The sequence below is a fragment of the Trachurus japonicus genome, chromosome 10, assembly GCF_045865225.1.
Source record: "Trachurus japonicus isolate A0001 chromosome 10, Traja_1.0".
Taxonomy (NCBI): domain Eukaryota; kingdom Metazoa; phylum Chordata; class Actinopteri; order Carangiformes; family Carangidae; genus Trachurus; species Trachurus japonicus.
In genome coordinates this window covers 26,723,952-26,751,907 of record NC_140916.1, presented here as the reverse complement: position 1 = coordinate 26,751,907, position 27,956 = coordinate 26,723,952, and the positions used below count along the sequence as shown (strand labels likewise).

Below are 27,956 nucleotides of genomic sequence, written 5' to 3'. Positions count from 1 at the left end.
ACAACAGCAGCTAGGTATCCGCCTATCCTCCCCCAAAGTCACCGCAGGCGCAGCAGCAGGCTTCCCCCGTCCGAGAGAGCACGGAGACTCCACCGAGTGATGCCACTACTGCAGCAAGAAAAGCACCCAGCAGCTACCGCGCACATTCTCGACGCCTGCCGGAGGACCCGACATCACAGTCTCGGCCCTTGACAGAAGAGAGAGCCCCCCCACCCCCCACCCCCCACGGCTCCGTTCCCGTCCCGACTCCAGGATGTCCGACAGCACCGCAAGTCCCGCCGACCGGGTGATCAAATGTAGGCATGCCTCTATGCCAGTGATTCTGCTGTAACTCATCCTTTTTTTTCTTTTTGCATCCCTGTCGTTGCACCAGTGTCTCTTATTCGCACGTTTGTTCTGTTGAGTCCATCTCTGTGCATCATCATAGCACCTTATAATAAAAGAAGCCTCTCTGGCTGGCGAGTCACCATGCATGTGCCTCTGAACCTTTTAGGGGAGGGAGGTGGTGATGGAGGGGAAGGGGGGGTGGGGGGTATACCCAGCACGATACGCCATAATCAGGGTCTTCCCTCGTTATTCTATTAGAATTCACCCCCTCACCAAGGCATTACCCCATTTTCTAACGTGGGGATGTCTCTCCCTCTATGTGTACAGCCAAAGCTTTTGTGCGACACCCCGTGTGCTGCATGAGCTCCATTTACGCGCTCCACTCCTAGTGGTGGTTTCGTGTTACTGAATAATACCCTACAGAGACACACAGCCGAGAGAGTGATAGAGAGAGGGAAAGCAGGCAGAGGAGAGAGGGAGAGGAGCATCTTGTTCCAATGAAACATCCAGCAGTGTGACGATGACAGCGAAAGCCAGACATAAAGGTAAATACATGTTTACGCATAAGCTGCGGTCTGTGGTGCTGTGGTGGTGCTGTGGATGTGGACCGTGTGACGGGATGATGTTGGATGCGAGCAGAGAGCGGGGGAGAGAGGGAGGGTAAGATGCTGTGGGGGACTGGACGCTCGGAGACTCTCAAGGATTTCTCAGCTTTCTGCCTTAGTATTCATGCGGTGTGTGGATGAGTGTGTATGTGTGTGTGTGTAGCTGGTACATCGGTGTTGGATGTGCCGACTGTTTCCATAGGGTGGCCTACATCAGCGATCCCGTTTTATTTTTAGCCAAATCTGAGCCGAAGTGATGCGATCGATCGGTTTAAACGGCGGGTTAAGGCGATAAGTTTGCCAGGCCGAGTGCGCACCTCCATAGTTTTAGTTTTGTGGGGCCTGATGGATGAAATCATCCTGATGTTTGCTGATGTGACGCTACATGATGGATCTTGCGAGTCGCTTCGAGTCGACGTTTCCTCAGTGAGGCCTGAATGTCAGCGGGTGACTGTGCTTCTCCCGTGCGTATCGCGCCTCCTCCACGTCTCCGTAAAGGTCTCCCTGGCTTCCCCCTGCTCGTTTTCCCTGCGTGTCAAATGAGAGACAAAATGGAGTGTGGGGATGCTGGGCTGCGTATCCGACGACCATGGTGCATACCGCCCTAATGGTGTTATTGCATCATTGGATTATGGAATATTTAATGTGTTTATGAGAGTGTCTGTTTCTGCTTTACGCGTGGGCGGCTATAGGGGAGGTGAGGAGGGGCTCCTCCCGGGTTATGATCCGCGGAGCCTGCACAGATTGTCGTGCTTGTCAGGTCACAACAAGGCTGGCATGGCAGCGGCGCTTCCACGCACGCAGCCTGTCACATGCGACGACGCCTGGCTGCCCGTCTCTCCCACTGGCTCCGCTTAATAAACTCACAAGGTCTCTCTGCCGGAAGAAGCGGAGCTGACAGTTGGATGCGTCGCTCGGGCATGCCCCGGTATTCCGTGTGTGCGTCGTGCTTGGAGGGGGGTGGGATGGGCTGGGGGCGTCGGGGGCTTTTGCAGTTTTTGCACGTAGGACTTCAGGACTGCATGTGCATATGCCCACAGAGTGTGGCTATGCCTGTGTGTGTATCTACATAGATGCAGCTGTGCAGGGGCGGTGGTAGTAAAACTGGGTCCCCTGAAAAAGCCCCCCCCCCCCCCTCCTTACCTCCATGAGCTATCTGGATATACCACCAAATTAGTAGCTACAGCCTGTGTGTGTGTGTGCGTGTGTTTACATCTTCTATTGCATGTGTATCGTAATGCAGCTGTGCCATCAGAGCCCAGTTACTGTCGCACCAGTGGAACAAACTAAGCGTCCTATATCCTCATGCATCATCCCTCTCACACACACACACACACACACACGCACACACACACACACACACACACACACACACACACACACAACAATTAATCAGGGAGGTGAGGATGATTTAGTGTGTATGGGGCAGCAGAGGGCTGGATGGACTGAGCCTGGTAGTTCCCATGGATTTTAGTGACGTGACGTTCAGTGGAGAGAAGTGCACAGAGATGGAGCCAGAGGACATAGCATAATGAGACAAAGGGACAGAGAGGCAGAGAGTGTGGGGGCGAGGTGAGGGAGAGAGGGAAGGAGGGAATGTGACAAGGCCATGGAGGAGGTGAAGTAGCTGAAGAGAGGGAGAGAGAGAGAGAAAGAGAGGGAGAGGCAAAACGGGAAAGAGAGAAGGGAAAAGAACATGGACATAGTGTTAACTGTTGAGTGTGTGTGTGTGTGTGTGTGTGTGTGTGTGTGTGTGTGTGTGTGTGTGTGTGTGTGTGTGTGTGTGTGTGTGTGTGTGTGTGTGTGTGTGTGTGTGTGTTGAAACAAGCAGGCTTCAGAGCCAAAATGTGAGAATGTGACTTTTACTTGAAGTTTTGTAGTAACTTTAAAAATACTTGGTATTTCATTTTGAATTGTACAAAACAGACAAGAACAGAGCTGAATATTTTATAATATTTTGTAGGAACACAGTGTAAGTTCATGTCAGACCCATAACTGTATCGACAACAGAGTCTGAGGGATCCTAATTTATTAAATTTCCACCATGGTGGATAATAAAGATTTATTGTATTGTATTGTATTGTATCAGTAACACAGAGAAGAGCCATAATGCTATCACTGCTGGCAAAAGGGCAAACCTGTACCCTTGAGCCAACAACAAGGAAGCTTGGACTTAATGAAATCTGCTAGTACACAACCTCCTCAGTGCTACGAACAAATAACAAGGTACAGTACACACAGAGTAGTGCTGAAAAGCTGCATGACAAAAAATACAGTTGTTCACTGAAGTGTAACATTGTTGTGGTTATTATCCCTTTATCAGTTAAAATACAAACATGGTCATAATGTATCACCTCATACTTTATCATGACAGATATTCTAACACAGGTGGAATGAACAACATTAATAACTGGGTTTTTCCACGTGTCAGCCAAAGTCCTGGTGTTGTGTTTACTGGGTCAACGACATGGAGAGGAGACATTGTTCATTTTATTAGGTGTGTGTGTACATTTCCTTCTATGACCTATGTCGAAATGTCTGCTGTGAAAAAGGATCTGACAACTAACAACTAACCATATTCACAGCTTCATACATTAAAAAAGACTTTGTTGTTCTCAGTTTTATATCACTGTAAAAGGGAAACGTCAGAGAAACAAGTGTTTCAGTCATTTTAGATTAAATGGCCAACTTCTGAAATATCTATCGAAGTAGCGATGATATGCCTTGACCGATTTAGTGTTGATAGAATATTAAAAGATGTTGTATTAAATTGCCATCCAACGGTCCTTTGACATGGTAGACAGTTTAGCTCATCAAACACAGTTGTGACTAACAACATTAATCATGTGTGTGGTCCCTGTAACTGCTGCACCTGAATGTAACAGGGACATTGTTACTGCAGTTAGTTTCACCTGTGCTCTTCCTGCTATGAGTCAAACTGTGCAGTGTGAAAAAAAGCCCCAAACAAGAACTGCAATGATGAAGGTGAATCAGTAGTTTTCTGACAACATGGTAAGAAATGGAAAAGCATAAGATCCATAAAGAGAATTCATTACAAAGGTTTATCTAATAAGGCTGAAGTGATGAGTGTACTGGCACTTTGCTTACATTACTGTATCACTTAGTTTTAAGTGCATAGCAACGCACATATAAACTAGGTCAAATGACAAAGACTGTCATTATCTAAGGTACAGAACTAAACCTTTAATGAATCCAAAGTTGGTTTTGGTTTATGTACTTTTCTGTCAATTTCTGTATTGTGTTGTGTCCATTGCTTATTTTTCCTATTAAACACAAGGTTCACTGAACGTCTCGCCATTGATTTCCACAGATTTATCCCCCCCCCCCCGCAGATCCTGTTTGTCTTCATCCTTTAAACACCTCAGGAGTTTTCATAGCTCACAAACCATTCAGCTCAGCTGTTTCACTTGTTACTTTTAGGATAGATCTACCTTTCTTATGATATTTATCATACTTTACATGAGTTAGCATAACACTTTAGACAGAGCAAAACTGGTGTGGTATTTTCAGATATGTCCTCTCTTCCTAACTCCTGTCAAATTGTATCATCACAATCTTAAACAGAAAGTTAATTTTGAAGAGCATTGACCAACACAGAGTGGAGCCATGGCCAATATGCATGCATGCATGTATGCATTCATGCTCCAACACACACACACACACACACACACACACACACAAACATCACCTCTGGCAAGGCTTGAGGCACACTGGGCATATTTCCTTTTAGTGTAACATGCTGTCCCATTCCCCCATGGTTCCCTCTGAGCCCCGTGTGAGCCGTCCGTGTGTGTGTGTGTGTGTGTGTGTGTGTTGGATTCTGGAGTATCCTTGTGAGCCAGGGGTCCCACATTGACAGGTGTGTGTGTGCCCTGTGGGGAGGGTGGCAGGGCAAGGCCTATTTATAGGGAAGGTACTCCAGAGAGAGAAAGAGAGAGAGACAGGGAGAGAGAGAAAGGGATTGTCTAATGAGGGCAGGCTGTTAGGGGATGGGCCGTTGTTTCTGTTCGTGTGTGTGTCTGTGTGTGTGTGTGTGTCTGTGTACACAGATGGTCCTTCATGTGTGTAGTGTGCATTAATTGAACGACTTCAAACGCCTCTTTAGTTGTCCCCCCTCCACCACCTTCAAAGACCCGTGGATCTGTGTTAGCTGATCTGGGTCAAAGATGGTAGATAAACACAGACACACACGTACACACAATAAGCATGTGAACATACACCCCAATTATTACCCTCTCTCTCTCTCTCTCTTGGCTGCTCTCATTCTTTCATCCATCAGTTTCTCCCTCCTTCATTTATTCTTGCTGAGACAGGCAGTGGGATGAACTGATCTCGGGAGATGTGTGTGTAATCACTTTAGATGAGGTCCTGTGGAGGGCAACACATCTAACATACAAACACACACACACATACATACACACGTGTATATACAGACATGCCATCAGATCTGGCTGATGTCACTGGGTGGACACCAGACAGATACAGTCTGGACAGGCACAGTATTGCACCGTAATGAATCGATTCACAGCTTCCATAGCACATATAGGCCGTTAATGATGCTTCTGTAATTACTGTGTGTGCTGTAATTTATCACTCAGTCCAGACGATTTCCATTTCTCTTCAATGATCTGACAACTAGCAGACAGAGAAGTTTACATTGTTTTATACCTACTGAGCCGTATTTTGTAGCATTCGGGGGACAGACACTAACGAGGACAGATGGATCACGGGTGACTTCTACTGTCATTTCTGCAATCTGTCAGTTCTCTCTCGCTGTCACTTCCTCCGTCCCGCAGCAGCACTCTGATTGCGAGCGGTGTCCCTGTGTTATATTAAAACTGATGAAATATTCCCATAATTAACTTTAGCCATTAGCGAGGATGCACACAATAACAAGATGATTCTGATCAGATTCTGCTCCAGTTAGACTATTAGGCCAGCCCAAACAAATTAAGGAGATTTGGTTGAAAGCTATGTCATAGATTTTCTCTCAGGCTCCCCCTCGCTGTCCTGCGATGTGGAGGTTTTTGGCTGAGCTGGCAGCTTTGGCGCTTAATAAATTCCACACCGGGGAGTTCAGCAGAGGAGTGAGAACCAGAAGACAAAAACAGGACAAAGTAGACCAGGAAGGAGCTAAAAATGCTTTTCAACTCTCTGCCCGTCTTCCACTGCTCGCCCATCTCACCTCACATGCACGCTGTGATTGGTTGACTCAGTGAAATGGACAGTTCTGGATGAATAACACTTTTTTTTTTCACTCCACTTGAGAACGTGGAGCTCACTGTGTTCATCATCACTTTAGTTGAGAAGGCTGGTGTTCATGATCTAAGCTAACTGTATGTCAGGCTTCAGTTAAGTATCCTTTGCTGCTGGTATGAGTGGCAGGTGCCAAAACATGAGGGATCGAACAGCTTATATATCAATGATGTCACTTTGATTCTGGTGATCTTATATTTAGTTTCACTCAGAAGTGGTGAATTCACAAAACATTCACGGTTAAGTGTAATTTGCCCATAGCTTTCGGCTATTAGCCTATAGGTTTTTTAAGAGCAACTTAATCCTTGTGCTTTATTTCCAGATACCACATAATGTAGATTTACTGTTTGTCCAAGTTGAGGTAACACTATATATATTTTTAAAAAGCTTATGTTTGATATCACCTCCCTGTATTCCCAATATGAACAGAAAGAGACAGAAAACTGTGGTTAATCTCATGGAGTTTGGGTTTTATTCCAAGACTGTTTTCTCTGTTGGTAATTAAAAAACCTTGGTGTGTAGTGTTAGCCCATAGCTACCAGTAGGCCTGTATTTCCCTTCTGGTCCAAACAGAATAATAAGCTAAAACATCCGATGTCAGCATTACTGTAATGCACAAATCAGAGGCTAAAGTTTTCTGTATAGGTACTGTCATCATACACAGTACTTGTGCTTAAATACTTGTGTATAGCTATGTCAGCTATAGCTTGAGCATGCTGCTGACTATGTTACAGTGAGATTCGCCCACTCACCCACTGTGAGGAGCAGGTCCTCCGCATATTAGCTTGATTGAAAATGTAATTTTTGACTCTGTGAGGAATTGAGCACTTACCCAGACTGTTTCCTCTGAACTCTTGGTTTGAATGATAGTTTGCTAACATCAGAATAAATTACATAACATTTTGTGTAGTAGAGGTTTTCTCTTGAAGAGAAAAACTGAACAACAAAATCAGGGAGAGCAGCAAAGACTCTCAAAGCTACAGGGGACAATTTCTCCTGAAGATGGTGGCGGAGAGACAGTAGAGTTTATATGTGGTGCATGTTTGTGTATAATTACACTTAACAGATACAGTTAGGTTGAATACATCATGGAAGGACGGTTGTCTTCAAGCAGTCCTCTACATGGTGAATTTGTGAAAAGGAATAAAATAAAACAGCACAACTCTGTAATAACCAGGACAATTATAAGACTATTCTAAATATCAGTCCCATATCAGTAACAGTGGTATCAATGACTACCTGTGCAGCATGCAGTAAATGACCAAAGCTGATCCAAACATTTTCAAGGCTTATTGGAGAAAGAGTTTTCTTCTGTACAGTAATCAGACCTGTGGAAGACCTCAGGTCTCACACAGCGACAGTAAGGAGGCTCGTTCCACTGCTCCACTTGAAACTGCAGTGTACTGAATGATCAGTCAGTGCAATTTGTTCTGCACAAGCTCAAGCACAAAATGTGTACAGTTAGTTCTTGTCCTCATGAAACATAATGATCCTTTGTCGTGAACCCAAACATCATTTTCTACTCTTTAAATTAGGCATCCATTGACACTGTGTGTGTGTGTGTGTGTGTGTGTGTGTGTGTGTGTGTGTGTGTGTGTGTGTGTGTGTGTGTGTGTGTGTGTGTATTTGCCTGAACTGAACTGAGTGTGAATTTAATTCAACCCCAAGCCCCACTTTTTCAAAACTTTTTGTTTTGCCTCATCCTTATTAGGAGTTCTAGTTTTGTTTGCCTAAAAATACCACATTTTTCTTTCTCATGCTAGACTTGTGCAAAAAAAAAAAACCATGCTGGATCATAAAAGGTTTTAGGAAGAGAACACCAGGATACAAAAGCCCAATTAACAAAGAAGGAAAACAAAAAGCTTGCATCTATTCACATGAGATCTGTAGCAGCTATATGGCAGTATACGTCTCAGTGGGTCCACTGCTCTGATCCAGACTGAAACTGATCAGCAGATACTGGACAGATTCTCTAGAAATTCTTCTTGGTCCCCAGATGATGAATCCTATCGAGTCTTTACTGTGCTGTTAATATGAAAATATGAAATATCAGCAAAACTAAAGACATTCTCATCAGCCTCAGCTATACTTTGTATTCAGTGCTAATATGCAAATGTGAATACGCTACCACACTAAACTAAGTTAAGTCAGTTCTATTTACATAGTGCTAATTCACAACAGCGGTTATCTCAAGGTACAAATTGAGAAGATGTAGACCCAATTGTTCCCACCAAGAGCAGCGCACATGGCAACTGCTGCAGGAAAACACTTATTTCTAAGAGGCAGAAACCTCAAGTAAAACCAGACTCAGGGTGGGTGGTCATCTGCCTCGACCAGGTTGAGGCAGAGGTTGGGTTGGAGGGAAGAGGACAGAGAGAGAGAGAGAAGTACTCTAAGTACTGATCAAATCTAATAACACTAGTCATAATTATCATAGAGGTTTGCAGGATGCATCAGACAGGGTAATGCAACAGAAGGTGGTTCACTGCTGGACATGGTTTATATTACACCTACTAATCGTCAGCATGTTAGCATTGTGTTCCTCAGCTGCTACCATGGTGCAGAATTACAATAATAAACTCAGATACAGTTCCTTCATAATTTACAGCTCCAAACCACTGACAGCTTTCACTCTTCAGCCTCGCAGCTCCGTCTCCCTCGTCAGAGCGGTCAGTCGTCAGGTGTAAAACACCTTCCTGGTTTGACAGAGTTGGCACTGAACCTCCCCTCTCTCTATTCCCTAACTGCCAAGTATAGTTTTCCCAAGTATAGTTCCTTTCCCTGAGCTCTGTGTCTCTGCTGCTCTCTCATACCTGCCCTACTTTCACACTGCTCTCACAATTTACGAGTTTCACACTCCTCCCTTCCTGCTTCTCCCCTTCTCTCTCTCTTTCTCTTTCACCCGCAAACTGGGAGCCTCAGCTTTACCTCACACCAAGAAATACAGTGTATTTGTTAATGAATATACCTTAAAAGACAGATAATACACGCGCAGTCCTCTGACGAGTACCAGCATCATTACAGTTTGCAGCACAGTAGTGTTCAGCAGAGCAGTACAGTACAGTACAGTACAGGAGGAGGTTTATCCACATCCTACAGTAACTGGGCCCTGTTGTTTTCTCTTATAAAGAAATATGAAGTCACACAAATACCAACATGCATGAGTAATTTTTTCCCCGGCTTATGTTCTCTGACAGCCTGGGGTGCACAAACCTTTTAAAAAATTAATCAGCCTTAACCTGAAAACCCAAACTGGTTTTAACATGTAGAACCACTGTTCTCAATAGATGGAAAACAGACTCTGTAGCTTGGCAGCTGGTGGTGTCCTGGGATGTCTCAGGGTGTTCAGTGTGCCGGGTGCCGTCTTAGTAAGGTGCAGAGACATGTAGGGGTGTGGTAGTTGCCATTATACACTTTAAGGGTGTCCTAATATGTATTCATGTTTGTCTTTGTGTGTCCCAGAATCCGTGGGGTAATCTGAGATGCTTTTTTTTTTTTTTTTTTAGATGTCCTGAATTTGTTTGACCTTTTTGGTTTGATCCAGAACAAAAAAGGTTAATACACATCAGCTATTTTTTCCATGTGAGATTTTAATGGTTCAATGGACCTTTAGTTATAAAATCCTCATAATTACACATTACAGTAGGTCTTGATATACTGTAGGTTGATTGTAAACGATTTGTCCAGCGTTTATTGCCCCCCCCCATCAACTTGTTTGGCTAAATGTTCCTGTGATGTTTCCGTGGTGATTATATAAAACTGTGCAATCTGGATCCATGTGGTTGTTGAGCTACTTTTATTCCAAACACGGAAATAAAATGTGAGTATCACATTAAAGTATAATGATGGACATCAGCGTGAAAGCAAAGACCGAGGCCTTTTACAGTGACAGGAAGAGAGAGAGCAAGAGAGAGAGAGAGAGAGAGAGAGAGAACGAAAAAAGGAGAGGGGGCAAGAGGAGAGAGTGCAAAACAGAGACAATGTGACAGAGGGAAAGAGAGTGTAGAGAGAAAGAGAGAGAGAGAAAGAGAGAGAGAGAGAGAGACAGGCCTAGTTTTTAGTGTGTGATCTAGGCCATTATCTGTGTTAGCACTGGTGGGGCTCCAACAGGCTCTGTGGATCCTGCATAACAATACCTTTTATGAGCTTGTATGTGTGTGTGTGTGTGTGTGTGTGTGTGTGTGTGTGTGTGTGTGTGTGTGTGTGTGTGTGTGTGTGTGTGTGTGTGTGTGTGTTTCACTGTAGTAACACACATGCATTCATGCATGTTAAAGCCATTGTGCCATGATGTGCGCAGGCACCCGAGTGCCTCTGCCTTTTGAGTTTGTGCCTGTTTGTTAAGAACACTCGTGTGCGTGTCTGCGCTTTGTCCAGTGTGTCGTCTTAATATGTGTGTGTGTGTGTGTGTGTGTGTGTGAGTCCTCACGTGCAGCTGTGCGCTCTTGCTGTATCACCCCCGTCGTCAGTCAGCCCCCCTCTCCAGCAGCGCCCTGGGGGCCTTCATTATGTAAGAAAGACATTACTGCAGAACAGAGGCAGAGAGGCAGAGAGACATTACTGCAGAACAGAGGCAGGCAGCCCTGATAACTGTGGCAGCCCCTGCTCCAACACAACACATCTAGGCCTCCATAACACGCACACATACACGCACACATACACACTGTCAATGCTGCAGCAGAGGTGTGATCAGGATAATGGTGAAGATTAAGGGCTTCTGATGTTTGTGGGCAAGCATGTTGAAGAACCCAGGAAATGCCAATAAATCATCTTCTCATAATGAATATTTGTTCTTTCTTTTTCCACCATAAATCTTCCTTATCACAATCCATACATCACTCATTTGAACTCTCCTCCCCTTTTCTCATTCTCAAATATCTGGTGCAATCTGCCTCTCTTTCTGCATCCATCACTGATCCTCTTCTCTCTGCACCTCTTTCTTACTTCCATCTCCTCCCCACCTCTCTCTCCAGCGGTCCCCTTCCCCCTGGCCCACCGGCTGACCATGAAGGAGGTGTTTGACGCCGAGGGCCGGCCGCGGGTGGACCTGCTTAAAGCTCATCTCACCAAGGAGGGCCGGCTGGAGGAGGCCGTGGCCCTGCGCATCATCGATGAGGGTGCCGCCATCCTGCGCCAGGAGCGCACTATGTTGGATATTGAGGCACCAGTCACGGGTATGGCAAAGTGATGGAAGTGAGGGAGTGTTGGGTGTAAACAAGTCTGCCATTTAGTGACCAGTTAGAACAGATAGTGGGAAACAGGAAATAGAAGAACAGCTAAACATGATATCAATTAAAGGAATAGTTTGACATTTTGGGACACGAGAGGACTGATACCACCCGTACATCTGTGTGGTGAATATGACACTGAAACCATCTGCCAGGTAGTTCACACAGTCTGGACACTGCTAGCTCACTTATTACTGTGAAACATGTTGCTTGTTCGACAGAGTAATAACTTCCTGGAATCTGTGCTTCACACCAATCCAGAGAAAATCATTGTTTTTACACTTCAGTTTTTTGGACAAATGCTGTTATAGACAGGTATTGTTGCCTTTGGAAAGGGCCAGGCTGCATGTTTTCCACAGTTTCTACTCTTTGTGCTAAGCTAAACTAATCAGCAGCTGGATGTATAGCTGCATATTTAGCACGACACAAGACTGGTGTCAGTCTTCACACTCAACTTTAGTCAAGACAGTGAACGGGTGTTCCCTGAAATGTTGAAGTGTTCCTTCAAAAAGAGCTCTCACTGTCTTTCTATGCATTCATGAGTGACAACAGATAAACATACTTTGACAGTGAAGGCGTAGATAACAACAGTCAAAGAGCTGCAGAGCGAAACAGAAAGATTGATAATTATGTATTAATCATGTTCCATTCGTCAATTCATTAATCTGCCGTAAGTAGCTATCTGCTGGTGTTTGGTTGCACTTCACTGAGAGAACGAATTGGCACTTACCTCACAATAGCAGGAGCTGGCTTGGGTAATATCTGCATGTATTCCCCTGCCAGGGAAATGGGATGAACCAGGGAGTATGAGGAGGAGGAAGAGGATGAGGAGGAGGAGGAGGAGGAGGAAGAGACCGAGATCGATGGAGAGCAAAATATAAAATGAGTTTCTGAGACGATGGCAGAGAAGACAGACTCAGACACTCTCAACCTATTGACACTGCTTAGTTAATGTACCTGTGTGTCTCCCTCATGTATGTGTGTGTGTGTGTGCGTTTATGCAAATTGCGAGCGGTGAGATGATGCTGTGTGGGCTGCGGTGCCCACGCGGTGTAGGAACATGGCTCAGCTTTCACAGGTACAGATCCCCGGGGACCAGGACAGACAGACAGGCAGATGGAGAGACAGCCGATGAGAGGCAGCTCAGTGCAGAGGTTCTCAAACCCGCTTGTTCCCAAAGAGCGATATATTGATCATTGTCTCCAAGTTTCTCCACTTTTACAGGTTCTGACCCAGAAACACCCACCTGAGAGGAGTTAGCTGTGAGAGGAAATAGCCTAGAGATGTCAGACCTACAGAGAAACAGTGCAGATCCTCAACGAGAAGGCTTTAAGCATGTATTGTATATAAAAGACAGTTTAACATTTAAATGCAGCCTCTCTGAAGATGCTCTGTGATAGAATAGGCCGACCGGCGAACAGCCAGGCAGGTGGAGAGCTACAATCTGAACTGACAGGCTTGTAGGGTGTCACATGAAGACTTCTGGGAGATCACTGAGACAGGTCTGAAGAGGCAGACAGGTACAGCTCAATTTCACTCATGCCATTTTGCATTCCCAATTCCCAGTTCAAATTAAAGCCAAAGCTTATGAGTAGACACACAGAAAAAAACAGACATTAACATGGCAAGCAGATGGAGAGACAGACAGACGTAGTCAGCCAGACAGATGCAAAATGGCCATCGTAAAATGGCTGCAGAGGGGGAACTATGACATCAACTAAAAGTGAAAGGAGAGGCCAGACAGATGGTGAGGGAGGCGGATGGGAAGATGTATTCTGGCAGATCACACAGACAGACACAGTCCTGAAGTCTTTCAAAATATAAAGCGTTCAGCATGTGAAGCCTGATCTGAATTACATCCAATATTCCTGGATGTCACTTGGAACAAATCTGTGGAAAAATTGTGGGAACCAGCCAAGAGAATCAGAAAAGTCTGCACAGAATCAGACCTCGTGAGCCTTTAATCATGAGAGTCTGATTGCTGTGGACATTAATTCATACAAGTCATAAAAGCCACGGTTGCATTTAATCAGGATTCAGAGTAAATTTCAAGTGATGTAGTGCAGAAATTGAGGGTTAAGTAATACTGGGTAATATTGAAACTACCTTTGTTGTTTTAGGAAAAAAGCATAACTAGAGTTACGGTGTTGTTTATTCCAATATCAGTTAATTTGCTGACTATTTCCTTCATTGATCAATTAATAGTTTGCTTACAAAATGAATCACCTGCAGGTGACTCAAGTGACTTATTGGTTATTAATAAATTTTAAAAGGGAGCCTTAAACAATCAAACTCCTTTTCTTACCTCCAGGATAATGTTTCTTTATCGTGCACGTTATGTTTTCATTTTTTCATCAGGCAGATGAGTGATGTTTCTAGATCAGCAGGCAGGACACATGTACCTCTGCAGATGTAAATCAGGCCATATGGAGCCACCGAAGCAGAGACAGCTCCACGTTTGTTAACTGCAAACTTTGCAGCTGAGAGCTGTGGTGGGACTGTAACTGTAACGCCGTCCTGTGTCGTTCCCACAGTGTGTGGAGACATCCACGGCCAGTTCTTCGACCTGATGAAGCTGTTTGAAGTGGGAGGTTCTCCTGCCAACACACGCTACCTCTTCCTGGGGGACTATGTGGACAGGGGCTACTTCAGTATCGAGGTGAGGACAAGGACACTTCTCGTGTAGCACGTCTTCAAGTGTGTTTTCATGTAGACATACTGTAAGCTCAGTGTACCAGTGTGCATTAGCATGCGTTGACTTGAAGTCTATTATATATTTTGCAGGGATAAGATTAATTTCACCACTGTGCTGTATTTAATGTATTATAAATGTATAAAAGGTACTTAAGATTAGCGCAGACACACCACAATGTGTCTCTCAATGTACATGTACCGAGGTGATGTGATTTCAAATTCATGGACAGGGAGCCTCATTATTAAGGTCAGCTCTCAGGCACTGTTCAGATTTAGTAGCTTGTGCTTTCCTATAAGGATTCAGGGTCTGTAGTCTCAAACAGGAGTATAATGTGCAGCTCACTGAAATATGTATGGAAGCTGAGAGGATCGTGTACTATCCAGAGGGCTGTTTGGACATTTGATTCTTTGGATACAAGTGTAATAATGTCTTTTTGTGATCACTTTGTGTGGAAGTGTAGCACCACAGACCATAATACACAAGCACAGGGTGAACGCTGTAGCTCATGGAGCCACCGTGGCACCACTGACACGGAGTGAGCATGGAGCAGAGGGAGCCATATTTAGGCCACCTTCTTTACACTCTTGAAGGGCGCACAGACAGGGGACTTAATGTAGTGCAGGGACGATAAAGGTGAGACGACTCAGAGCTGTTTGTAGGGTTAACAAAGTGATAAGAGTGACAACACATTGCATGATGTTAGGTTTGAAAAGATGCATGGCCACAGCTGGTTACTCTTTATTTTATTCCTTGTTAACTTAATCAGTACCATCTGATTTGGGAGGATTCTTGTCAAAATCCTATTTATGTCTATCTTTAGACTGGAATACAAATCAATTTGCTTTCGGCTCGATTAATTTGGGCAGTGGGTGGCTCATTCAGCGGAGGAACTCCTAGGATCGGCTCCTTCGTGATTCTCTGTGTCGCTCTTTGAATTTCCAGTTTGAGTTTAATGAGGGGAACTGAGAGTGAAATGAATCCAACTCTGCCTTTACAATTACTTACAATGATGGGCTAAAACTAAAGTTGTGTTTTCTGTAATGTGTGCTTCAAAGCAAGGGTTTAACATTTTGGGAGAGTTAAATGAGAAAAGTCTCATGTGTTTCTGGTGGAAATTAAGCTACAGCGAGAGGAGGGTTATTTCAGGGGGAATCAACGGGCCGAGGTTCCTTCAAAAGTAAAACACACATTTAAAACACTAATTAACACGTTCAATCTGAGGAAACACTGAAGCATGAAACCAACAAGTTGTAATTTCCGATTAGCCTAAAAACGGCTAGTTGTGTCTTCCTGCCACGCCAACATTACCTGACCTTGCATAATGAAGTGTTAGACGAGTTCTACTATGCTGTAAGTTTACAGTTAACTTAATTTGCGACTAGACAGTAGCAATTAATGCTACTTACTAATTAACACAATGTAAATCCTATTCAAAATCCTACTGTTACATCTGCTAATGTTGTTTTTGGCTCTAACGGGCCTTTCTCTCCCTCAGTGTGTGTTGTACCTGTGGTCACTGAAAATCCTGTACCCAAAGACGCTATTTCTTCTACGGGGAAACCATGAATGTAGACATCTGACCGAATATTTCACCTTCAAACAAGAATGTGAGTAGCGCTCGTCTTTTCTTTTTAATATTAGACGTTCCTTCATCATCTCTGTCCTGACCACTTACATCTCTGTCGCTCTGTCCCATCCTACTCTCCTACTCATTCAGTTGCTGCCAGGTCTTTCTGTTAGCTGTCACATAGTTAAGCATCAGATGCTGGGTTAGGTTGCTTTATTGAGTTAGAGTTACAGCTACACCAGCCTCCAGACTCCTGCGCTCACTTGCATTCAGCCCAATGCAGAAACTCAAACTGTGATGGGTTTAGCAAACAGTCGATTGCTACATATCTCAATCATCTGACTGATACATTAACTGATTGTTCAGCTATTAAGTGGTGTGTTCTCTTTAGCGTCTCTCTTCTTCCTCTCTTCCTCCCCCTCAAAGTTCCTCCCATCCTTTTCTGTTGCTGCCAGGTTGAATCCTGCCTCCTTTCCCACGCTGCCATCCTGATTCTCTTCCTCTTCCTCTCCATCTATCCTCCACCTCTTCCTCCATCCCCCAGTCTCTCCCTGTCTCTCTGACTCTCTCCTCTGCCAGTGAGTTTTGCCGTCCTGTCCGAGAGTGGGTGATTAGCAGCAAATTAATTTGGCCCTTAATGATTGGCTCAGGGACTTACTCCTCGGTGTCTGATTGGCCAAGGGACGAGGAAGCTAATTTCCCCTGGTGCTTGTGGCGAATAGTGGTCGCCCTCAATTACCATCTGCTGTGTGTGTGTGCGTGTATATATATGTGTGTGTGTGTGTGTGTGTACCCGCGAGTGTGTGCAAAAAAAGTGCATGTGCTATGACTGCATGCATGTGCAAGAGTGTCTTCATAAATGTTTGAGTGTGTGTGCGTGTGTGTGTGTGGAGCTGACAACTGGTGGACTAGCAATAATGAGCTCTTGCACTACACAAGGCAGATGGAGAGGTTGACAAACACACTCCTCACTGTCACACACACACACACACACACACACACACACACAGTTACTGTAAGCTCGTACTCCTTAATACTGGCTTCGACTTGTGTACATGTCGTTCTAATGTCCTCACACTCTCCCTTCTCCTTCCTCCTCCTCCTCTCACCGCTCTTAACCTCTCCTCCTTCTCCTGTCTCCTCCCATCAATCTCACTCCTTCTCTCTTTATGAAATTATCCTTCTCCTTTCCTCTCCTCCCTGCTCGCTGTCATCCAAAATCCACCCTTGTCTCCCTTCTTCCTTCCCTCTCTTCTATCTCTCTCCTATCTATTCAGCTTTTTTTTAATCCTGTGATATTGTTTTGTGTCAGATGTATTGTTACGCTCATGTGTGAAATGTCCTTAAAAGAAGCTGCGTGTTGGATGTCTTTGTTGATATCGCTGCCAAATCAAAGGAGTTTTTCTCAAAGCAAAAAATTCAGCCTCACAGTGAAGCCTCTACGCTGCTTCATGCTTATATTTGGGTCAGACTTTGTTCACTAGAAACAGAATTGGATTCTTTGCATCTATATGTTGCCTGTAATAACATTCTGTAGGAGCATTTTTCACATACATACTCACGGAAATGTCATTTTAAAATCATTACAGAGGAAAGAAACAGATCAGATGGGAGAGCTTTAGATCATGAATTACTGTAATGGTGTGTAATGTTATAATCCCACAGTGTAACACCTTTATTCTCATCTGAACTAAGTATATTTAAACTGAACAAGTCTGTATGAGGCCTTTGGATGGATTCATTATTCAATGAGACACACTCCAAATGACTGACATGTATGGAGACGGTGACTGTTCATGTAGCCTATATCAGAACATACTAAGAAGCTTCTTTTGTCTCAGCTTTTGAAATATCTCTCCACTCCTCCCTTCACCTCCAGGTAAGATCAAGTACTCGGAGCAGGTGTATGATTCCTGCATGGAGGCGTTTGATTGCCTGCCCCTGGCGGCCCTGATGAACCAGCAGTTCTTGTGCGTGCATGGGGGACTTTCACCAGAAATCCACACACTGGACGACATCAAAAAGGTATAAGACACAAACACTCACGTACAAGTTTGAATGAACTCTTCCTAACTTAAGTAAAACCATAAGGAGTAAATACTTGAGTTGACTTTTGATGTCTTTGTTATTACGGTATATGGAGTAGTATTTTGTGGGTAGCTGAAAGGAGACATTTTGGTTATATTTTCCTCTTGTATAACTCCAGATTATCTTTAAACTGAACTCTGCATTTAGCTCCTGCATTTTGGAAACAAAAACAAAAATCCCCACAAAGGTTAAAATGAAGACAGTGCAACCTTTCTATCTAGCGCATTTAGCTGGTTTTAGTAACATTAATAATATCATGTTACTGACCTATGAACAGCACTCAAGCACACCTGGGAGTGGAGACATTAACACTAAGGCCAACTTCTATTGATACCTTTATTGCAGGCTGTAGTGTAAATGCAGAGGATTCAAAAGAAAACCGAGAATAGAGCAGAGAGAGAGCCACACACGACCTGCTGCATGTATACAGTTCACAGTGATGTGAATACAAAGGCACACACATGAACACGGAGACATGAGAACACACACTTCCTCGTCTAATGGCAGTGTTTCCATGGTGAATCTGCTGGTGTGACATCTTCTCCCTCCTGTGTGGTGAGGGTTGCCATGGAGATGCTCTGCTCTGACAGTATGTGTTTGTGTGTGCGCTATGTGTTTGCTTTTCTTTCTCCTCTGATTTATACTATATGTGTTTATGCGTACTTGTGTGGTAAATATGACCAAACATTTTGTATATTGTGTTCACATATATTTATAGCCTATGTAATTTGTCTCAATGTTTTGTTGTGTGCCAGCATTTGTGTCAACAGTTGTGTTTGTGTAAGCTTATATTTTGTATGTTTCTTTGTGTGCATTTGTGTGTGTGTGTATCTTATGTCCTAGTTGGACCGGTTTAAGGAGCCCCCAGCATTTGGGCCCATGTGCGACCTGTTGTGGGCCGATCCCCTGGAAGACTTTGGCAACGAGAAGACCCAGGAGTACTTTGGCCACAACACAGTTAGAGGCTGCTCCTATTTCTACAGGTACAGGACAAAATGACTCCTCACAATGTCACCAACAAAAGGAAATATTACACAAGAGCCCTCACAGCTTATTTTAGGAGCTTGAATTGAAATTAACATGGCAATAGAGGCTCTGAGATATGAAGTAACCTAGTGTCTAAACAAGTCAGATAGAAAAAAATACAACATTGTTTAAAGCCACCAGCTGAAAGACAAAAGACTTGTCCACTCCAGCATCTTTCCTAGGATTCAGTCGATGTGTGTTACTGTAATGATGTGGGTCTGTCTGTGAATGCCCAGCGTTGCCGAGATGCGACTTTCATTTACAACTCAGGAATCTAATAAGTTTTAGGTGGACTTGAGGCTATTGGATTGGGATACTGGTGCTGAGGAGAGAGATGCTTCCTGCTCTGCTACACCACATTCAGGATCCAACAACAGTCACTAGGATTTGTACAAGAGACACAAAATCTTGGCCAATTCACACACACACACACACACACACACACACACACACACACACACACACACACACACACACACACACACATACACACATGAGTATGTGTGTTGCAAGCACAACACACAAACACAGCACATTCACAAACACATAGGCTACACAGTTCGGTTTCAGCATGAAACGATATCCCACAATCCCCAGGGAGACTGCACGGTTCTGTTGCTATGACGACTGGCTACTCCTGCCAGATATGGAGTGATATTAAGATACAGTGAGAGAAAGAGGGAGAGCAACATCGGAGGAGGAGGAGGAGGAGGAGGAGGAGGGAGATGGTGGTGGTGGTGCTTAGAAGATGAAAGCTGGAATTGGAAAAAAAAAAAAAAATGGAGGAACGTAAAGACGAAGAGCTGAAGGACAGATGGAGCGTCGGTGCCGTCCTGCTCGGGTCCCGGAAGTGTAGAAGTTGGTGTTTTGACGTGTTATCTGCGCACAACACTGTGATTTTCTGTGTTTAGCAGAAATAGCAGCAGAAATAGCATCAATCAGCCAACTAGTGTGCACAGGCCCCCACAGCACTGAGGCAGCAGCCATAAGCTCTGCTCAGGCCTGCCAGCACTCACCATGGACGTATTATATTATAATAGATCCATAGCTCTCACTGACGACCCCTGCTGGTCCCCATCACACATGACATCAGAGAACAAGAGGCCTCCTCATCTTCCATTGCCACACTTTAAGTACTTCCATCTGTTTTGTGGTTTACAACAATCTTACAACAATAACAAATCACATATTTGTTATGTTAAGTGGTTCTTACTGGATCCTGGTAGACATTTCCTCCTCTGGATGTTTCTTTTTTCTCTCCAGTGTCCCATTTCAGATGCTTTTACTTGCTCACAGACTTTCTCTCTCTGTGTCTCACTTTGTCCCCAGTTACCCGGCAGTGTGCGAGTTCCTACAGACCAACAACCTGCTGTCAATCATCAGAGCACACGAAGCACAGGATGCTGGGTAAGCTGACTGACTGTCGCAGCTCAGTCCTTCTCTCGGCTTAAAAGGGAACAGCATTTAATTTAATGGCTTCACTTGACATTTCATGTGCCAAGCAGTTATTCTTCTTTGTTAGGGAATTGGCACATTAAGGGGAAAGAGATTTTACAATTTTCCCTCTGTCTCCCTTAAACTGTGTTATTAGCATTGTTTGACTGAGAGCACCAGCCAGCCTGAACTAAATTCAGGTTAACTAACTAAAACAGCACAGTCAGACAAAGGGCCATGTCAGACTTCCTCTACTAGTCTAAATAAAATAAAAAAGTCAGGGCAAAACACTTTTTTCTGACCCACAAATCCATTACTGGCATCTGTTATCTCAGTTAAAATCCTCTACATATAATGCCGCAATTAAGGCAATGCTATTCTAGGTTGTGCTGTTTGGTGAACCCATTAACAGTATTTTGTCTGCCATGCAGCAGGCTAGTCTGGGTAATGGTTCATGGGTCTTGTGGCACCTGGCAGTGGCTTGTGAATAAAAGAGACTATCATTTAGAGCAGGATAAATAAGCTCCCATACCTGAAAGTCTTGATCACTGACGAGTTTTATAATTAGTTCATCTCAGGGGAGCAAAGCTAGTGGAGGCTGCTTTTGTGCTTTGTTTGTCAGTACAAATGACTTGTGGTGTGCCTGTGTTTAATCTCAGCAGGTTCTTTGCATCCAGCCTTGTTTTTATTGTGACAGAGTCATCAGATCTGTGCATAACATCCACGCATTTACTTCCTGCTTACAGCTTCTTTCCAACACTGTGGCTTTCAGTACCAGTGGCAACTTTACTCTCCCCTGACATGTTGCCCACACAGTTTTTATCAGCCATGGTAGACAATCAGCTGCTGCTGCTGCTGCTGCTGTATTTGTTATAAATGCGTGGCTGTCTCACCTCCAGCTGGTGACTGTCTGCCTTAAAGACCTCTGAAGCAAAAACCTGAGTTTCCATCTTTGGCGTGGCGTTTGATTTGAGTGGCTCTAACGTGGGCGGCTTGTTTGTCTCTCTCTGTCCTCAGGTATCGCATGTACAGGAAGAGTCAGACTACAGGTTTCCCCTCCCTCATCACCATCTTCTCTGCTCCAAACTACCTGGATGTCTACAACAACAAAGGTCTGACACACAGACATAAATACACATACTCACACACAAAAAGCTGATCTGTGAGCAGTTGCTGTCTGTTATTTTTCATCCAAGACAATTAAAACATTCAATAAATATCTTCTGAGTGTACCATGATATTTGATTGTTAGTATTAGGTAATATTACCGACTGCAATCTAATTAAACAAGACTAAGAGCTTTGTGTGTGTGTGTGTGTGTGTGTCCAGCGGCGGTGCTGAAGTATGAAAACAATGTGATGAACATCCGTCAGTTCAACTGTTCACCTCATCCCTACTGGCTGCCCAACTTCATGGACGTCTTCACCTGGTCACTGCCTTTTGTGGGAGAAAAGGGTAACACACACGCACACACGCACACACACACTACCATATAGAGAGCACACACTCCTCAGTGATGATTATCAGAGAAATAAACCTTGTGGTTGTGAGAGCATGATGGGGTTTTGTGAATTTGGCCATGACTCAGACCAAATCTGATTTTTGTGTTGGTCAGACTCCTGAGATGTGCTGCAGTATATCATACGTTAATATAGCCACATGCTAATATGTGTTCAAATATATTGTGTGAGCAAAAGAAACCATCTGTATGAATTTGTTTGTCTGATAAATTTCAGAAAGATCCTTTGTACTTTATATGTTTCTAGTACGCCTTGATAATACTCTCTAAAAATAACAATGATATCAGCTTTAAAAGGTAGACAAGACCCCTACTTACAGGATTATGGACTGGCGGGTAACTAGAGTTTAGTCAGATTTGTCCTCCACTACATCCCTCTTTACCTCAGAGGAGGATGATAGGAAATGAGGTGAGAGAGAGAGAGAGATGTGGGAGCTTGGTGTAAAACAGGGAAGATGCAGGTCACTGTTCAATAGCTTGACCTCAGGGTCACCAGAGTTTTCAGTGTGTCCCTGGTGAAGTGTGTGTGTCTGTGTGTCTGTGTGTCCTGCAGTGACCGAGATGTTGGTCAACGTCCTGAGTATCTGCTCTGACGACGAGCTCATGAACGACGGAGAGGAGATCTTTGATGGTGAGACACATTCAAGGCTTCACAGGCTGCAAAGCAACATATGAAAAACTTGCAAATGTCTGTAATTAGAGATAAACATATTTTGATGATTTTTTAAAATCTCTAACTGAGTTTGCATTTGATCGTCTTACAGCCAGTGCAGCAGCAGCGAGGAAAGAGGTGATCAAAAACAAGATCCGAGCGATTGGGAAGATGGCCAAGATGTTCTCTGTGCTACGGTGGGTTGAGTCCTGCTTCTTCATCCGTGTGTGTGTGCATGTCTATAAATGTGATATTTCCTTTAACTTCTGTAGAAGTGTATCAGCTGTCACTTTCTTAGTTCAGTGTTTGACCTGACAAGTGGGCCTTTGTGTTTGCAGGTGCGCAGTATGGGGAAGTGTGTAATTCTCTGTAATTCTCTCTTTATCACCTGCTCTCTCTTTTTATCCACACTCACCTGTTTCTCAGGGAGGAAAGTGAGAACGTGTTGACCCTGAAGGGACTGACCCCTACAGGCATGCTGCCCAGCGGAGTGCTGTCTGGGGGCAAACAGACCCTGCAGAGCGGTGAGTGTTTCCCACACACACTTGACCCTGAACACACCTTCCAAGTCAGATTTAAAACACACACCAGTTACACACGGACCCAATTTGGATATCTGCTTTGGACCATCTACTGGTTCCTTCCTGCTCTCTCCTCTCATCCTCCGACCTCACTGACTCACTCCCTCCCTCCACCTCACCTCGGCGCCCAGGATACTAACAGCCTGCTGGGTGTGTGTGTGCGTCTGTGTGTGAGAGACACAGGTAGACAACAACACCTGTATTATTAATGGGCCGGTAATGCAGAGATACACACACACACAGGACATACAGCTAAAGTATGTGTGTGAGAGGCGTGTGTGAGCTAACACCAGCTGCTGCTAACTCTAAACCTGCCTCAGTGCTGCTCACATGACTAAAGCCTGAAACATTCTTTTGAGTCCGTGAGTTTATGAACAACAACACGTACATGTTTGTAGCCGTCAAGTGCACATAAGTGTCGATCTGTACCAGGATCACACCTGAATATAGAGGGAGTGAGGACATCAGTGTTGAGTGGAGAGGCAGACAGGAGAATATGGAGAGAGAGAGGTGAAAGACAACACAGCCAGATTCAAACCTGAGATACTGAGCTCCACATGCTACACGTCTTAGCCTCTACACAGTTATCATGCCCCCTTACCAAGTTTGGGGAAAGTAAAACAAACGTTCACTCTGAAATCTGCTTTCTTTTCCATTTGACATTTTCTCTCTGGTGTTGGACCAAACATCACAGGCCAGACTCTTTCAGTGTGTGACAGCATGTAGCTGTGATGGTGGAGGCTCCTCCTCCAGCTGCTGTTACACACAACCAAGCCGATACATTGACACATGACAGCACAGAAGCATGTTTCAGCCTTCACTCCTTTCTTCTTCTTCTTCTTCTCCTTCTTCCTCTTCTCTCTTGGACTCTTTCATCTTCTCTCTCTCTCTCTCTCTCTCTTTCTCTCTCCTCTCTCCGTTTCTCTCGCCCATCCTTCAGCTACCATTGAGGCCATTGAAGCCATCGAGACAGTTAAGGACGATGAAGGTAAAATCCCACTCATCTCACTGTGCGTGTGTTGTGTGTGCACACATGTGTGCACATGTGTGTTTGTGTGCGTGTGTGTGTGTGTGGCATGGCTGTGCTCTCAGCCATCCATGCTCATAAGGTCATAGATCTTCCTTACCCACGATGCACTGAGCTCTTCTAACTGCATCAGCGCTCACAACAAGCCTTAACCCGCTGCATGCTGAAGCCACCACATCAAACACCACACAGACATAGCTTTTCTCTTTCCTTCACCAGGGAAACAAGAATACTGCTACGAAACACACACATTCATATCATATCCCAACGCGCACACACAAATACATCACACACAAAACATCACACGCAGCTTTTTCTGACACACAAAAGAAGAGCGGGACCGTGGGTGGGAGTGGGTGTTGTGGAGGTGGGCAGGGTCACTCAGACCTCCTCTAGTCCTCTTCTCTGTATTTCATAGGTGCAGTAGTTTGTAGAAGACCAACATGCAATCAATCTGTTTCTCTACAAGATGTGGCAGAGCACCACCTCACCAGGCTGATAATAGACAATGAAGTGGGAATATATATTCGCATTCATTGTACAAACCAAATCTTAGAAGCTCATCTGGGATCAAAATATTCTGAATTCAAGTTTCCGTCAGCTCCTCACAGAGCCTTCAGCTGTGTCCCACAGTCTTCTCCAGCAAATGGTCACATAACCTGAGTCCTTCAGAGCTCCAGTGTGCTGCTAACAGGTGACGTGACCGAGGTCATGTGATGACAACCGAGCCGTTTGATGAAGAAGACTCGGGGATGTGGTTGAAATCTCTGTGAAAAGCAAAATGTTTAGCCAACAGGCTCAAAACTGAGTGCAGACGTCCGCACTGCGTAGCTGTCAAAGAGCTCCTGCCTCTTGTTTTCTCTTGTTCGCTGACTGTGATTAAATTAAACTTGAGTTTTGAATATTTCACCAGATATGTGTTCCCTAAACTTCAAACCTGAGTGGAAAGAAAAAGAGAAAGACGATTCATTTGGCACTTTGGTCTGCCAGGTTCTTCTGTGCCACTGAACAGATTGTGGTCATGATGTTTGTGTTTAGTGTACTATACTGTGTGTACATAGGCTCAGCGATTACTCTGCACGCTTAGTCAACTGTAGCCTTCTGTGTCTGTACCTTTAGTGCTGTCTTTGGCTTACTTCAACTAGAGTCCATAATTTGTTTATGCAAATAAATTATGGCTATCTCTGGTGTTATGTTTCTCTGTCATGTTATATGATTTGTAGCTGGGTGTTAGCTGTCCGCTGTCTAACGCAGTGGCATACTGTCTCTGTCAGTGCCGGTAGCTGCATGTCTGCAAAGGTAATATGACAGTAGCTGTTGTTCAAAAGTGGTGTAGGTTCCCTCTTCCTAGAGACCACAGGTCAGCTCATTTCACAGCCTCAAGTCCAAGCATGATTATTTCTCACTGTAATGAAATTGGTTTGGATGTTAAATGCTATTACAAGAGGTTGTCCTAATTTAAAGGGGTACTCCAGTGATTCAGTTTTTACAGATTTAACATCCAATAAGTTATGAGACTTTAAAGAGATGGTATAAAACAAGACCAAGGGAAGCTCAAATAATTAGACGACAAGGCTTGCAGTGGGAGGAACCATCTTGTGGGATAATAATGTGGGAATGGTCCCATGTGTGGATGAGAACATATTTTTTCCCATTCTGCTGAGATTGTGAGAAGACATCATTAGACTCCCACAAACTTCTGTTCGTGGAATAGTTCAAATTTTGGAGGGAATATGTCAAGTCTATAAACAGAGCAGCACAGATGATCAGTTGTGGTTTCACAGTGAGTCCTGTCGTCACCAGACGGACATAAAATCCAGGACCTCAGTGTGCACATTGAGGTCAATTACAGCACATCCAGCACCTGCCCGTTACAGCTTTACAGGTGCTACACCGCTGTGCCCACTCTTTGTGCTAAGCTAAGCTAACAGCCTGCAGTTGCTTGCTTCAAGTGTCCTTGTCAAATAACTATATTTCCCAAAATGGCAAGCTGAGTGTCCAAACTGAGATTGCCCATATGACGCCATCCATCCATGACCAGTTCTAAACTCAGCTTCATCTGTGAGATCAGTGGAGTGCCCCTGACTTCATGTGCACCAGCATGTTATTCATTCACCCCCCGATGGAGAGACATAGTGACAAATCTGAAAACGTACACTATAGCAAATTTAGACAGGAACCTCAAAGGAGAGAAAAGAAAACCTGACGTTTGCCCTGTCTTTCAAATATTTGTTTGTAGTGTAAAACATTTATGGGGAACTGGTAACTGCTAATAAAGCAGTCTCAAACAAAAGGCTGACTCAGGAACTGTACAGAGACCAGACATGTCTGACGGACTTATGAACGACTGCTTCTGTGCAGCTGTGCTTTGTTCCATACTCTGTCTGATAATGGCTTTACTTTCCAGGCGTCTCAGACTACTGATCTAGGATCAATGGCCAGGTCGCGCTGACTGTCACGTTCACTGTGAGCCGTGAGGTCAAACTAATCCTAGCTCAGCATTCAGGCAGCAGATGAACACCGGCTGTTATCGATGTAGGAATCTTCTAGATGAAACAGAACTTTGTGTATCCAAACCCAAAATGGCCTCCAGCTAAAGGCAACACTATCTGGATCAATGTGTGGTAAAATGAAACATTTAAAAGGTGAATTAAACCAGAATGGATGCTCTGTGGATGTCTGCATATACATATTTCATAAGTGAATAAAAAGCGGTTTGAAATTTCAATCCATTTCGGTCTGACGGCTTCCTTCAGAGCTCCCGGGGGTTTGGATATATGTGGTTCTGCTAAAAGTCTTAATAGATGTTAACTTTGCTTGCATGTATGTTTGTGTGTGTGTGTGTGTGTGCCTGCCTGTCTCCACAGCCATCCGAGGCTTCTCCCCGCAGCATCGGATCAGCAGCTTCGAGGAGGCCAAAGGTCTGGACCGGATCAACGAGAGGATGCCGCCACGCCGCGACGCCGTCAACAGCGTGGGCCTGTCGATGGGCCGCATGAACATGGGAGAGCCCAACGGGACCGACAGCAACAGCAATATACAGTGATGGACGTACATTCCCACATGCCCAGACACATACCTGCAGTTCCAACACTGATACGGTACCATATTTATAGATACGTGTACATAAGCATATATACACAAGAAAAAAATGCATCACATACATACACAGTATTTCATACACTGAATAGGTTACAAAAAACATGACACACACATGTAATCACACACACGGTTACCTACCCTTTTCCCGTTGCCCTCAGCTGTATGTAAAGGCATGAGCGTCCCCGGACTTTACCACCAAAGGCTGTGTCTCTTCACTGAACTGATCAGCCCTATGTAGAGAACTACAACTCCCATGTACCTGCACCACGAGAGGAAAGAAACTACAAAAAACACTCCCCATGCAAAAAGAGATGGAGCTGCTGGCCGCCATGTTGTGTCAGGGGTCAACCGGCGGGTCGACAGTGTCAGCATGAAGTTGCTGTGTCAGTGGTGTGTGTTGTGTCAGGTGGGGTCCAGTGTTTGCTCGGGTGGGGGTGGGGGTGGGGGGGTCGTGCGATGTGTGGGTCTCTTTCCTGTTTGAATCTCAGAACAGGAAATGGAACCAAACTTGCAATAGGTTGATTTTATAAGGTGGATATTCCTGCGGGTGTGTGTGTGTGTGTGTGTGCGTGCGTAGCGTGTGCGTGCGTGCACATGCTTCAATGTGTAAATGTCGGTTATATTTGAAAAATGTGTTTGCAGATCTCGTCATGAGCCAGACAACAGAGAGCAGAAGTTGGATGTGTAGTGTTGGCGAGAAACGTGTGGAGATAATCTCAGCTGCAGTTTAATCTGAGCCCTCGCTCTTCTAGTTCTTCTCGGGAGGAGATTCCCGTTTGCTTCTGTAGCACTGCACTGCAACCATCCTCAAGTGGAGCACCAACATCCCCC

At 44.6% G+C, this 27,956-nt stretch overlaps 1 protein-coding gene across 3 annotated transcripts; it reads left to right on the top strand.

The window, feature by feature from the left end:
* Positions 1-27,956, top strand: ppp3cb (protein phosphatase 3, catalytic subunit, beta isozyme). 3 transcript variants are annotated; one of them, XM_085788466.1, is made up of 14 exons: positions 12-296; positions 11,180-11,380; positions 13,969-14,093; positions 15,625-15,736; positions 17,576-17,721; positions 18,628-18,767; positions 20,140-20,217; positions 21,262-21,356; positions 21,574-21,699; positions 22,317-22,394; positions 22,528-22,612; positions 22,842-22,939; positions 23,937-23,984; positions 26,891-27,956. In XM_085788466.1, the coding sequence occupies exons 1-14, from the start codon at positions 254-256 to the stop codon at positions 27,067-27,069; spliced, it is 1,554 nt and encodes a 517-aa protein (XP_085644592.1). In that variant the 5' UTR covers positions 12-253; the 3' UTR covers positions 27,070-27,956. The 3 variants fall into 3 exon arrangements, with proteins under 3 accessions (XP_085644594.1, XP_085644592.1, XP_085644593.1); XM_085788467.1 differs by lacking the exon at positions 12-296 and adding an exon at positions 617-872; XM_085788468.1 differs by lacking the exon at positions 23,937-23,984 and having other exon boundaries at positions 1-296.